Raw genomic sequence first — 14,410 nt, forward strand, 5'->3', positions numbered from 1 at the left:
GCTAGGAACCTACGTGAGCGGTCAGACCTGGCTGACTGCTTTTCCCAGCAGATGTCTGGATAGTTTAGGTCACCCATGAGGACCACGTCCCTTGACTTAACTGCCTTCACAAGCTGACCTGAAAATTCCCGGTCCAGCTCTTCCCCCTGGTTGGGTGGCCTGTAGTAGACCCCCACTGTTAAGTCCCTTTCCCCCCGACCCCCTTGTAGTCTGACCCAGAGCACCTCAGTCTTCCCTGCCTCAGACCCAGTGCTGTTTGCTGAGGATATGTATTGCTCTTTGACACAGAGCGCCACACCCCCGCCTTCCCTCCCTGTTCTATCCCGCCTATACAGCCTATAGCCCTTGATGTTTACCACCCAGTCATGTGTTGGATCCCACCAAGTTTCAGTGAGCCTCACTGTGTCTGGGTTTGTGTTAGCTAGCAGGAGGGCAAGTTCCTCCTGCTTGTTTCCCATACTACGAGCATTAGTGTAGAGGCATTTAAGGCCTCCTGAGGGTATATGCACTGCCCCCTCAATCCCAGGACTATCCGGGCCCCTGTCTCTTACCTGGGTATATCTTGTGCCCGTCGCCTGTCTTGGCTGGGCTGTTCTTGTGGGAGTCTCTTGGTTCGGTGTTCCATGGCTCCCTCAGCCCTCTTCCTCCCCCTCTCCCAACGAGCCTAGTTTAAAGCCTGCAGGAGGAGATCAGCCAACCTGAAAGAGAACACACGCTTACCTTTGGGAGAGAGGTGAAGCCCATCCCACCCAAGCATGTCTCTTGTTCTGAATTATGGGTCCTGAAAGCTGAAGCCTGCCTCGAGACACCATTCCTGAAGCCGCAAGTTGACATCCTAGATGAAGGTCTCATGGCATCTTCCACATCCACTCACTGGAAGGACCAAGAAGACCACCTGTGCCCCTATCTCCCTCAGTTTGACCACTGAGAACAGTCTAGCTCCATCCTCTTTGGAACCCCCCTTCAGGTACTTGAAGGCTGCTGTTAAATCTCCCCCTCAGTCTTCTCTTCTCCAGACTAAGTAAACCCAGTTCCCTCAGCCTCTCCTCAGAAGTCACGTGCCCCAGCCCCCTAACCATTTTTGTTATCCTCCATTGGACTCTCTCTAATTTGTCTACATCCTTTCTGTAGTTGGGGGCCCAAAACTGGACATAATATTCCTGATGTGATCTCACCAGTTCTGAATAGAGGGGAAGAATCACTTCTCTTGATCTCTTGGCAATGCTCCTACTAATGCAGCCCAGTATGCCATTAGCCTTCTTTGCAGCAAGGGCACACTGCTGGCTCATATTCAGTTTATTGTTCACTGTAACTGCCAGGTCCTTTTCTGCAGAGCTGCTACTTAGCCAGTCAGCCCTTAGCCTGTACCAGTGTATAGGATTGTCCCGTCCTAAGTGCAAGACTTTGCATTTGTCTTTATTGAACCTCATGAGATTTCTTTTGGTCCAATCCTCCAATTTGTCAAGATCTCTGAATCCTAGCTCTATCCTCCAGCATGTCCACTCCTCCTCCCAGGTTGGTATTATCTGCAAATTTGCTGAGGGTGCACTCCATCCCATCTTTCAGATCTTAATGAAGATATTGAATAAAACCAGCCCCAAAATCAACCCCTAGGGCACTCTACTTGATACCAGCTGCCAACTAGACATCCAGCCACTGATTACTACCCTCTAAGCCTGACAGTTCAGTCTGTTTTCTGTCCACCTTACAGTCCATTCATCCAACCTGTACTTCATCAGCTTCTTTGCAAGAACGTTGTGGGACACTGGATCAAAAGCCCTGCTAAAGCCAAGATATAATATTGTCTAGAGCAGTGGTTCTCAACCTTTTTTGTACCAGGACCCATTTGTAAATATCAATGACCAGTCCTGACCCAGTGCCCCTCACTCCTGACCCACTGCCCCTGCCCCCAGCCCCAGCCCCCTAGTGTGTGGGTAGGGGGTGGATGTGTGGCATGGGGGGCAGGGGAGAAGGAGACCCTAAGCAGCCCCTTGCAGACTGAAACTCCACATTTTTCTCCTTTAAAAGAGAATCAATTTTTAAAGTTTGCTGATACATGTTTAAAGTCTATTCATGACCCTTTCATATATTCTTGTGGCTCACTTTTGGGTCACGATCCACAGGTTGAGAAACATTGTTCTAGGGTAGTCTAGAGCTAATTTCCATTGCTATCATTTTGCCCCATGTCAGAACAAATCTTGACAGTTTTAGCTAGTGTATTTACGTTGTGGGGTTTCCCCAGTTTTTGTTGGATAGGTATTGCTAATACTACTACAATGAGCTTTGTATGGTGTAAAAAAAATTTTAACATTGTTTTAAAGAGAGCTAGATCCAGTAGCAGTAGCAATCAAGGAAGGAGATGAAAATGCTGTGCTTAACATGATGAAATCGGGGAAAAACCTTTCTGAACCTAACAAAGATGGATGGTTACCCCTGCATGAAGCAGCCTACTATGGTGAAGTAGGATGCCTGAAACTGTTGCAAAAAGGTTAGTAAGTTTTTTTTAATGATTAAAAATGGGAGATGAATAAAAAAGATTGGCCAAAAAGCAGGAAATATAACCTCTTCTGTCCTGACCTCTTCTGTCTGTTCCATCCAAAGACATGCCTTTATTCAAGCTTTGTACAGGTGCATTCATTTCAGCCTATATAAATAAGTGCAGTTGTGCAGTGGCAGATTAGTTAAGATGTCTCTTCAGGGTTTGGGAGATGTGAATTCAAGACCTTCTCTAGGCTGCCCTCAGTTGGCGCAGCTGTAAATGGGTATCTGGTCATTTGGGTGGTGGAGTTAAAGGTGTCCAGATGTGATGCTGACCATGTCACTCCCTTATGTGTCATTGGGTATAGGAACTAGTTTGTCTTCACCATACTAGCCTAATGGGCTGTTTGACTTTGGAGGAGTCTTGAGTTGAATAAGTAGGTTAAAACCTATGAAAAAATAATATAAAACTCTTAAGAGTTGAGTAACATCTTGCTTTTCTGGGTTGATATTGACTTGCCCCATATAGCTGTGTTTTTTAGGGTATAAGAGATTAGATCTTGGCTGATATAAATCAGCATAATTCCACAGAAGTCAATGGAGCTACACCAGTGAATACCAATGGACAATTTGGCATTGATTAGTTAAAGAAAGCCTGATGGTAGACTATTTGCAGAGTGCTGTTTCCAAATTCCCACTTAACTGCTGCTGCTTAGTAGCTTTTTAAATTGCCAGTGACTAGAGACAAATGACTTTTTAAACATTTTAATCTAATTTACTTGTCAACTTCTTTTATTTTAGCCTGTTTTAAAGTAAATTCACAGCATGTTCTTAGCCTACTTTATTTATGGAAAGCCCCAAATTGTCTGGGCTTTTGAAGGCTTATGGGGTCTTCACAAACAAAATGTACAGGTTTGGCCATTGCCATTAGACCTGGTCAGGAATATTTCAAAAGGCACTTTTTTTTTCATCACTCCATTGGAAGAGTTTCTGAAGCCCAGGATGGAATATTTGGAGAGAGAGTGAAGTCCAATCACTAGCAGCCTTGTAGTTAGGATGCTCCTCTGAGGTGAGGTAGATTGAAGTTCAAGTCCTTGCTGTGCCAGCATCAGAGCAGGGACTTGAATCTGGGTCTCCCACATTCTGGGAAGCTGCCACACTCACTGGGCTCTTGGCTATTCTGGGGGCCTGATCTAATTTATTTGTCTCAAAAATTAATTTCAAACATCGACATATTCTGAGAAACAGAATCCTTGTTTTCCAGCCAAGCTAAATTACAACATCCAAATGGAAACACTGGGTGCATGCATCTACATGTGTCATTAATGTACAGCAATAAACTCTAGAATGTATTGCTCTGGAATGTATTGCTCCTGGGAAACTCAGGGGCACACCATTTATACATGTGCCTGGGCTGGAGTACAATAAGCCAGGGCAGAGCAGCCTCTGTTGGCAACAGATCTGGGGGGTCAGCCTGCCAGTCTGGGGCTGCTTTGACCAGGCTGAATGTGCTGTGGAGGGGCTGGCTGGGGCACAAGGGTGCTTCAGTGGGGGGCTAGCTGGTAGGCAACCCCCACACTGAAGCACCCTCATGCCCCAGTCAGCTCGGTCAGCATCTACACGTGCACTGCTGTGCATGAAAAAACTCCACGGCAGGGTAGTACTTGTAGTTTATTAGTCTCCTGCACCCTAATAGGGGCACATGCATAGATGCTGAAATGTTTACTGAAAAGCTAATCAGTTAACTCTGCAGTAAACATCTCATGTAGATGTGTCCACTGTGTGCTAAGATACAAAAGCAGGAGGCATACTACTTACTGTCCATAAATGAAAGGCTCTAGCACTGCCTGACCTGTACCCTGACCCCTGACAGTTTTATTTCTAATTTATCCAACAAGGCACTCCCAGCACTGGCAAGTTCAATTTGCACCCTCCTGATCCCTGTGTGAGTGCCTCCTCAGCCCACTGCTGCCAACTGAGGTGCTGTTTGCATAACATGCCTCCTCCTAGCTGTAACGTGGGGTTGGGGAGCTTAACTTCGTGACTAGAACTACACTATGAGCCTCCGTTTTTAAAAAATGATTCTTATCAGAGAAGTTTGGGGGTTTAAGTGAACCTTGGAAATTTTTTTCACTTCAAAATCCAGGGAACGAGTAATTTCCTATCATTGAATGTTTTACATTTATAATAATACCTGTCCCACAATGATTAGTAACAGTTGCTTTCAGTGGTAGATGCATGTGTGCTTCATGCTTTACTAACTGTGGACCAATGACTCCTGAACAGCATACCCTGGAACCATTGATCAGCGTACTCTTCAGGAAGAGACAGCAGTCTATATAGCAACATATAGAGGACACCTGGACTGTCTGCTTTCTTTGCTACAAGCTGGAGCTGAACCTGATATTGCAAACAAATCCAGAGAGACTCCACTCTATAAAGGTAAAAAGCCTGGTTTTCAGAGGGGCTGAGTTCCCACTGAATCCAAGTGGAGTTTGGATGTCAGCCCTTCTGAAAAACAGGCCCTTGTTGTTTTGTTGTGGATACATATTTTTTTATTATTATTACTTGAAGCCACAATTCTAAGTATTCATTGGATATCACAGCAAAAATGTTTGAAGCTGTTGTCATTCACCAATGGTGTGAGCATAGGGTTAAATGTGCCATAAAAGGCTATAACAATATACACAAGTGGTACATTTCCTTACCATGTATCTGCTGCATTGCTCTTATGTGAACAGTATGCTATATTCAACAAAATTAAATAAACCCAAGGGCATCATAGAGTTTGGCGAAGGAAAAAAAACCTCTGATCTCTTAAATTTTATCGTGCATCTCTACTTCAGTGAGTAGAGAGAGGTAGCTAGCTGTGTTAATCTGAAGTCAGGCAGAAGGCAGGACAGGGTAGCACCTGAGAAACTAACTGATTCAAAGAGGCATAAGCTTTCATAGGCAACAACCTCCTTTATCATATGCTACTTGATCAGATAGTATTTGACACAGTGGGCTATTACCTTCGAAAGCATATGCTTCTCTGAACCAGTTAGTCTGTAAGGTTCTACTCTGCATTACCTTCTAGGTCAATAGATGCTTCCTAGTGGTCTAATTTAAAATTTTAAAAAATATATAGATCCAAACATGAATGTGGTCATTAACTTTGGATGCCACCCATTTTAGGATGGCTAATTCTAAAAATCTGGCCCTTAAGAGTCTGTTTGATTTGAGGAAGTTGTTTCACTTTTCAATAAATGGAATAACAAACACAAAATATAATATAGAAGCACTGTCCCAGAATTTGATGAACTTACCAGTCTTGATGCAAGATCTGTTTGCCTACCTTCTACCACAATGATGGAAAATTAATGAAAATGTAACCATGAAAAAAATTTCTCACCTTAGCTGTATGTCTGAATTGAAACATGCAAAACTGCTATGCATAGGTGACTGCTGCATTGTTTAGTCACATACTCTCTATTCAGTGCCTATGACTCCCACCAGTGTGAGTGGAAGCTGTATCCATGGGGAAAATCAACACAAATAGGTGATTCCTTCATGGAAATTTATACGCTTACTTAGAAAAATATTGCCATGGACAGTCCTGGCCTTTGTCAATTCACAATGTACAATATGTTATGGCCAGGGTTTGTGAAAGTGGCCTGTCATTCTAGGTACATTGGCCTCTAGAATGTCTTAGATGTGGCATCCTAGATCTGAGAAGCCCAGAATTAGTGACCTCTTGAAAAGTTTGTCATAAATGATTTCCCTTTTGTTGAGACAGCCTGTGAACGCAAGAATGTAGAAGCTGTGAGGCTGCTGGTGCAGTACAATGCCGACACAAACCACCGGTGCAATCGGGGTTGGACAGCTCTCCACGAGGCCGTCTCTCGGAATGACCTGGAAATCACTGATATCTTGATCAAAGCGGGAGCCAAGATTGAATCCACAAATGCTTATGGAATCACCTCTTTATTTGTGGCAGCAGAGAGTGGGCAGTTAGATGCTTTGCGATACCTTGCTAAGTGTGGTGAGTACAGCAATTACAATTCATTTGATCTACTCAGTATAGCCTAAATATCCAAGAAGAGGCCCACAAATGTGCATGAGTCATCTTTTCAGTCCCCAGATGGACACTGGATCAAGTTGATAAAGATTCTGAGCCCTGGTTTTTACATGACAGGCATGCCAAGGGCAGGGGATCAGACTTGATGATCTCCTGAGGTCCCTTTCGACCCTAAAGATCTATGAAATCTATAAAAATAGACAGAAAACACCCCAGGTTGCTCTGGGGAGCTACTAGTAAGAGTAGTCTGCATGGTTAAGGTGGGGCTTTGCTGGAGTGTGCTGCTGGTTAGAATGCTAGCATACCATGACTGTGTATTCAGCAGTCCTGGGCACCTGATTTGGATGCAATCTTTGCACTACATAAATAGCCTGTACACGAAACAAAAAAACATAAACAGGGAATCAAAGCCAAGAGTTAGAGCCAGCACTAACCTGTTAATGAACATCTGCAAGGCAAGAAATGAGAAAAGAAAGTTCCCCACTGCTGTGTTGTTGTAGTCTGCTTCTGAAAACGTTTCCATGATGTGCTGCAAGGGATGAATGTCATCGTTGTAGGCATACACAAAGCTTTTGGGTCAGAGGTGGTATTGTTTATTAGATCAACTAAACAGTAGCAAAAAAAGGTCTTTCTTTTCAAGCTTTTGGGTACATACAACCTTCTTCAGGCTGAGGAAAAAACAAAGATTGTGGAAGTTAGAAAAGAAACTGCATTTTGCACAGGGGAGGTAGAGAGTGGAAGTTTATTCTCCCAGGTAACTCAGAGTCCTTTTGTGAGAGTGTTGCGATGTGATGTGCAGATTAGACTGGCTGCTTCCCTGAAGGTGTCCAATGTTTGTTGGCAAGGATTTTTTGGTGATATCTTTTATCGGGCCAGCTGTGTATTTGGGAAAGATGTTAGATAAGCTTTCAGGCACAAAATGTTCTATCTCAGGTCTACTTTGTGCCCCAAAGCTTCACTAAAATTTCTCCCTAGCACAATAAAAGACCACCAAAAATATCCTTGTCTCTTTATATATTTCTTGGACCATCATGGCTACACCATTTCCAAGAGTTCATAGAGATATTTCATTCTAGAAGTATTTTTTCATGGTTGAGGCGCTCCATCTTGTGGCTTTTAGCCACAGCCCTGAATAGCAGGGAGTTCTGGCCCTCCAGCAGTGCAGAAGATACTGTGCTTCTGGAAGGTAAAAAAATTCCTAAAACCCTTCAAAACATAGAGGAAATGCATTGCTCCCCATTCTGTAGGAGGGTATCCCACACTTTCCTATGTGGAGGTTGGGCCTTAGTCTGGTTCTTCCTCTTCTCACTTCTTTTTGAGTAGCCGGTGCCTCAATGGGCAGAGATCAGTCCTTGAAATCTTTGTGGTTCTGATGCAGCTTTTTAGTAAAGGGCACGGAGGAGGGAAGATTCCACACCTGTACACCTGCACTGGGGCTGGTCACCTCTTTCTCATTGTCCCCATTTGCAGACAGCGACACTTACCATTCCTATGTCAAAGGGACGTCTGCAGAATTAGTGAATTAATGTCTGTGCATCACTTTGAAGACAGAAAGCACCAACTGCTAAGTTTGGTGAGCGTTTTAGAGTCCTCAGGTGGGGCCCAGTCTTGCTTTCTGTATTCAGGGAAGGAGTCAGTCCATGAAGAACTCTGGTGGGAAAGGCAAGCAGGATCTGACCTAGAGTAAATATGTTTTATCATCCTCAAGAGAGGAAGAAGAAACTTCTTATTCTCATAAAAGGTCAAGAATTCATATCTTGTGGTACCTCTCCCCACCCCAGAGAGGTCTTTCCTGCAGTCTCCCAGCTCCTTGTGTTCCATTCTTAAGTGGGTTCCTAATTTCTCTTTCAGGTGCCTGTTTCCATATATACCTTTGCAGATTCCTGACATTTTAGGAGGCATGTAAAATTAAACCCCTTTGCTTTAGCAGTCCCATGTTAAGCAATGGTAATTTTGGCCCATTTATTCTGTGAATAAGTAGTGTGCATGTGTGCTTATACTGAAAGATGCAATGGGCCTAACTTACACTTTATACTAGTCATGTGAATGGACCTTAAAGAACTGCAGCTATAACAGTTGCACTTTAAGGTCCACTGATACTGCCAGAGTACTGCAGAATGCTGCACAACACTGTTAGGGGTGCAAACACCTACATGTAATTCACAAGATAAACCAAGAGATTTCAAAAAAGAATCCACAGTGTTGAAAACCCTGTTGTGGGTTTTCTGAGTTCTTTGCAACAGAAGAATTGCTTTATTATTTCTCTGCAATGAAAAGAAACCAAGCAAAAGCATAGGGCTGGCATTTTTCAAGGGGTGTCTTGAGTCTAACAAGGGGTACCTTGACTCTGAAAAGCTGAGCCACTGTCTTAGAGTAAATGAGAATTGGGGGCAGCATCTGTAATTATATTGATGAACTAGCACTCAAAATAGTTAAAATGAAAAATGTCTAGACAACAATATATACTTGTAAAAGATATAGATTGCACACTATGAGTGTTAGGGAACAAAAATGCTTCTATTGGTTAATCTGTTTTATATAACACTGAATCAGTACTCCCTCTCTGACTTTAAATACTATACTTGAATGAGATTTGTGTTCAGCTCAATTACAGATTCTAATTTCCTTAAAAGTTCCATTTGGAGAAAAATGCACAAGAGAAAATACAATAAAAAAAACAGCTGTTCCAAGCCATAAAAGCTCTTCTGAGAACCTTGGTAATAATATCGTTGCATTGTTTATGATGAGCAATGTTTGCTATAAATAAAAGATTTTGTTTAATTTATTTTAAAGAAAATAGCTCTGTGTTGTATTTTGCCATTGAAATTTTACTTGTGTTTGTATCTTTAAATAAGCAAACACAACACAGATAGAATCATAGGAAGTCAGGGCTCGGAGCGACCTTAGGAGTTCATCTAGTCCAACCCCCTGCTCAAAGCAGGACCATCCCCAATTAGATCATCCCAGACAAGGCTTTGTCTAGCCGGGTTTTGAAAGCCTCCGAGGATGGAGTTTCCACCACCTCACTGGGTAGGTAACCTGTTCCAGTGCTTTAATCCCCTCCTAGTGAGAAAATTATTCCTAATATCTAACCTAAACTTCCCTTGCTGCAACTTGAGACCATTGCTCCTTGTTCTGTCATCTGCCACCACTGAGAAGAGTGTAGCTCCATCCTCTTTCGAATCCCCCTCCACTCAGGTAGTTGAAGGCTGCTATTAAATCCCCTCTCAGTCTCCTCTTCTCTAAACTAAATAAGCCCAGTTCCCTCAGTCTTTCCTCATTAATCATGTCCCCAAACCCTCTTACCATTTTATTGCCCTCAGCTGGACTCTCTCCAATTTGTCCACATCCTTTCTGTAGTGGGGGGCCCAAAACTGAATGCAGTACTCCAGATTTAGGCTCACCAGTGCTGAATAGAAAGGAATAATCACTGCCCTGGACATACGAGTAACACACCTACTAATGAAGCCCAGTATGCCATTAGCTTTCTTGGCAACAAGGGCACATTACTGACTCATATTCAGCTTATTGTCCACTGTAACCCCCAGGTCCTTTTCTGTAGAGGTGCTACCCAGCCAGTCAGTAGGGCTGTGCAAAACTTCAGTCCCTGATTTGATTCTGTGGAGATTTGGCCCAATTTGGTGGCAGAATCTCCAAATCCAATTTGAATCAGGAGGCGCTTTAATCTCTCCAAATCGAATCAGAACCCTCTGAATCAATTCAGAGAGATTTGGAAAGATTCAGCGATTTGGACACAGACACAGCTTTTAATGTTTTTTCTACATACCTCAAGGTACCAGATCGCTTGTCAGTGCTGCGATGGTGGGGCAGATGGAGCGTCCCACCGGAGCGTGGAGGGCTCCCCAGCATGCTTGGCAGCAGACCCAGAAGTGGACCAGAAGCACTTCCAGTCCACTTCTGGGTCCTTCAGGGAGTGCTCAGGGGCCCTCCCACACTCCCCCCCCCGGGCCTCTTTGGCTTGGCAACTGCTGCCTCCTGGGTCTGAGGGGGCACCCAGGGTCCCCCGGCAGCCGGTTGCTGACCTGGGGGAGGTGCAGGGGGGCCCCCTTGCATGCTCCCTGGCAGACCTGGAAGTGGACTGGAGGTACTTCTGGTCTACTTCTGGGTTTGCCGCCAAGCATTTAGGGGGCCCCCCCCTGCACTCCTGTGGGATGCTCCATCTGCCCCAGCATCACAGTGTTCACAAGCCATACCTGGTACCTTGACATATGTAGAAAAAACATTTAAAGCTGTGTTTATGGCTGAATTGCTGATTCTCCGAATCTACATTGAATCTTCAGATTTGGATTTAGCTGAACTGATTTGGGGACAGTGATCCAAATCAATGAATCGAATCACTGTCCCTGATTCGGACCGAATCCTAATCAAATACAGCCCACTTCGCACACCCCTACCAGTCAACCCCCAGCCTGTACTGGTACATGGGATTGTTCTGTCCTAAGTTCAGGACTTTGCACTTGTCCTTGTTGAGCCTCATGAGATTCCTTTTGGCCCAATCCTCCAATTTGTCCAGTTCACTCTGAATCCTAGCCCTACCCTCCAGAGTATTTACTACTCCCCCCAAGCTTGGTGTCATCGGAACCTTGCTGAGGGTGCACTCTGTGCCATCTTCCAGGTCATTGATGAAGACATTGAATAAAACTGGCCCCAGGACCAACCCCTGGGGCACTCCACTTGATACTGGCTGCCAGCTAGAGATCGAGCCATTGATTACTACTCTCTGAGCGCAATGCTCCAGCCAGTTTTCTGTCCACCTTAGAGTCCATTCATCCAGCCCGTGCTTCCTTAACTTGCCTGCAAGAATGCTATGGGAGACCGTATCAAAAGCTTTGCTAAATTTTTCAAGTGAGGGAAATATTCTCCTTGACAAGGACATTTCATGATCAAAAAAGAAACTGATTGGCATTTTTCCTTATCAGAATTTAGATGCAGAAGGCCAGTGAGTTGCAGTTCTTATTCAGGATACACATAGACCAGCCAGTCTGAAAGCAGGATGATGCAATATATTACAATGGAAACCCAAGTTTGGAAATTGACTTGGACTTTCAGGTCCTAAATTTATACTTCAGAAGTAGGTACATTTAAACCTGGTTGTGATCCAACAATGAAATAGCATGGCTTGGTCTGGCTGGTTTGCCTGTTTAACCATGCTATAACTGAGCTGGTTAAGTATACCAAAACAACTTGACTAATTAATTTGCTGAATATTTACCATTAATTTGAAAAAAATTATTAACACCATAGGCAAAGAGTTGAAGAAGGCAGAAAAATTCTTTAGGACTGTTGGAATACCACATTTTCCCGCATGTAGCATGCCCTGGAATATAATGTGCCCCCTGTTTTGACAAACATCTTAAACAAAAAAAAATCTTACCTTGCAATATGGGTAAATATCTAATCTGGCAGACTGGGCCTGGGACAGACCCCAAGCACCAGTCTGATCCAGTGGACTGGGTCTGGAGCTTCATGTTGGATCCAGCCATGGCCAGACCCCATGCACTGACCCAATCTAGCATGTGGGGCTGTGTCATCTGACTAGGGTCTCCTCAGGGGTCTGGAGATTTAGCAGCAGGGAACCATGGCAATTAACACTGCCACTGCTCCCCTGCTGCCAAATTTCCAGACCCCTGGGGATCCCTATTTCTTGCATATACTACACACCCCAATTTCCTTTGGCTTGTCTGGAGGGAAAATATGCATGGTTTACATGAGAAAATATGGTATTGAAATAAACTTGGAATAAGGTATGCCAAAATACCAACAGCTTGTCAGAATAAGTTATTTTCTCAAAAGTATCTAACTGCCATGTTACAGGATCATGTTTTAGGTTATGTATGCAAGGTCTGATATATGTTTCTCCAATATGTTTTTTTTTCTGTTTACATAGGCAAGAAAATGTCATAATATAAAATCATTCGTCCTCAACCACATTCAAATATGATTGTTCTTGTGATGTAGATGGAGGGCCTTAGGCTCATGATCAGAATCTAACTGCAGGCACCTATTGTGGGTATAGTCCTGTGGGTAATATGGTTATTGCTTTTATACAGGGTGAGGTTTTTTGACTGTCCAGTGCAAAAAATATCCCATCACATTCATTCCCTTAGCACTGGGGAGAATATTTACTGGTTAGCAAAATAAATGTGGAAAATATAAACTATTCTTTTATCTTCTCTCCATCCTCATTCTTACCATACCCAGCAAATGTTCTAAAGGAAATATATGAGCAGTCATTTCACCTTCCTGTTGGTTTTGTGGCTGAAATCTAAATAAATAACAGAAACTTGTTCTGTTCACTCAAATGATGCTTTTGATTCTGGTCACTAGTTCTACAAAGGTTTACTTTGTTTCTAGGTGCTGATATCAATACCCAAGCCAGTGATAAGGCCTCTGCTCTTTATGAAGCTTGTAAAAATGGACATGAAAAGATCGTGCAGTTCCTGTTGTCACAAGGTGCAGATGCTAACAGAGCTAATAAGGATGGGCTGTTACCTCTTCACATAGCAGCCAAAAAAGGCAATTATGAGTAAGTTCTGGTGTTGTATTTTTTTATAATTATTATTTAGATCATTTACAGTTTCACCCTTTAGATGGGAATCCAAAACCTTGAAGAAATAAAATAAAATAATGGTCCATATCTTAAATTCTGTACAGCTCCAGTAAAGTCAACTGAGCTGCCATGGTTTATACCAGCTGGAATCTGTCCTATATTTATACAGTTTGTGTTTCTAGTACTGAACTCATAAGTATGCCTGCAAAGATAGGATGAATGGGGTCTCTGGATATTCCCACTGCTCTAAGAAGGATCTTGCTAACTTAGATGAGATATCATTTATTAGGCTCCATCTACTGGGATAAAGTCCAGAGTAGCTCTGGAAGTAATTAAGGTAAACAGGAGTAGGTACTCTGTACGGAATAAGCATGTCTACATAGGGAAACAGTGCAGAAAATCCACTGAGTTTTAAAATCATACCCTGGCTTATTCTGCAGTAACTTCCCTATCCTGATAAGTCCATAATAGTCCTTCTCCAGGAGCAGAACATGCTACACATTATGCAAAATAAATGTTCTACAAAATAACTACACTGCAACTTCAGTGCATTCAGATTTTGTCAGCATGAATTAAGAGACTGACAGACAGGAAGTGGCTAAATGAATATCTGAGGCAGAGCCAGCCTTAGGGGTGGGCAACATGGGCGACTGCCCAGGGTGCTACGATCAGAGGGGCACATCACATGCACACATGACACACACATGCACACATGCGCATACATGCACGCACACACGTGTGAGCAGCCCATGCTCACAGAAGCAATCTTCTCCTGCCCTGCCTCATCCTGGCTGATCCCCACCCCAGGCAGGAGGAGTGGTGCCCAGCCCAGCCCAGCCCACCTCCTGCCTCCAGCTGCTGCTCAGGAGGAACCAGGCCAGGCAATGTGGGCAGCAGCAGTGGTGCCACTGCTGCCCACCCACCTGCCTGGCACACCATGCTGTTCCACCTCCCCACTGGACTGCACCCTGGGTTACCTGCCTCTGCCACTGACTTGTGGATGGTGCTGGGAAGGGGATCCTGGGAGTGTGGGCCAAAATATAAGTTTGCCCAGAGGGCCTTTTTCTCTAAGGCTGGCTCTGATATGAGGCATAAGAAGACCATTGCTGAAATGCTACCTCCAGGTTAGGTGTCCATGTTCAGAACAGTTGGTTACAAATCAGAAAGGGTTCACAAAAGAGGCAAAAGAGTGATTCAAGGTCTTTAAAATATGCCCTATCATGAGAGATTAAAAAAAGCTCAGTCCAATTCATTTGTGCAAGAGAAGATTAAATCGCAGTATGTAAGAGGGCAAAAGGAAT

At 43.8% G+C, this 14,410-nt stretch overlaps 1 protein-coding gene across 3 annotated transcripts in view; it reads left to right on the plus strand.

Moving 5' to 3' along the window:
• ASB2 (ankyrin repeat and SOCS box containing 2) overlaps nucleotides 1-14,410 on the plus strand; it is a 56,136-nt gene that overhangs the window by 22,736 nt on the left and 18,990 nt on the right. For all 3 annotated transcript variants that reach the window (XM_025206290.1, XM_025206288.1, XM_006025502.2), the window contains 4 exons: nucleotides 2,322-2,488; nucleotides 4,765-4,920; nucleotides 6,257-6,502; nucleotides 12,914-13,085. In XM_025206290.1, the coding sequence (XP_025062075.1) occupies nucleotides 2,322-2,488; nucleotides 4,765-4,920; nucleotides 6,257-6,502; nucleotides 12,914-13,085 (741 nt within the window). The remainder of the gene's footprint in view (nucleotides 1-2,321; nucleotides 2,489-4,764; nucleotides 4,921-6,256; nucleotides 6,503-12,913; nucleotides 13,086-14,410) is intronic.

The sequence above is a fragment of the Alligator sinensis genome, unplaced genomic scaffold (genome assembly GCF_000455745.1).
Source record: "Alligator sinensis unplaced genomic scaffold, ASM45574v1 scaffold47_2, whole genome shotgun sequence".
Taxonomy (NCBI): Eukaryota; Metazoa; Chordata; order Crocodylia; family Alligatoridae; genus Alligator; species Alligator sinensis.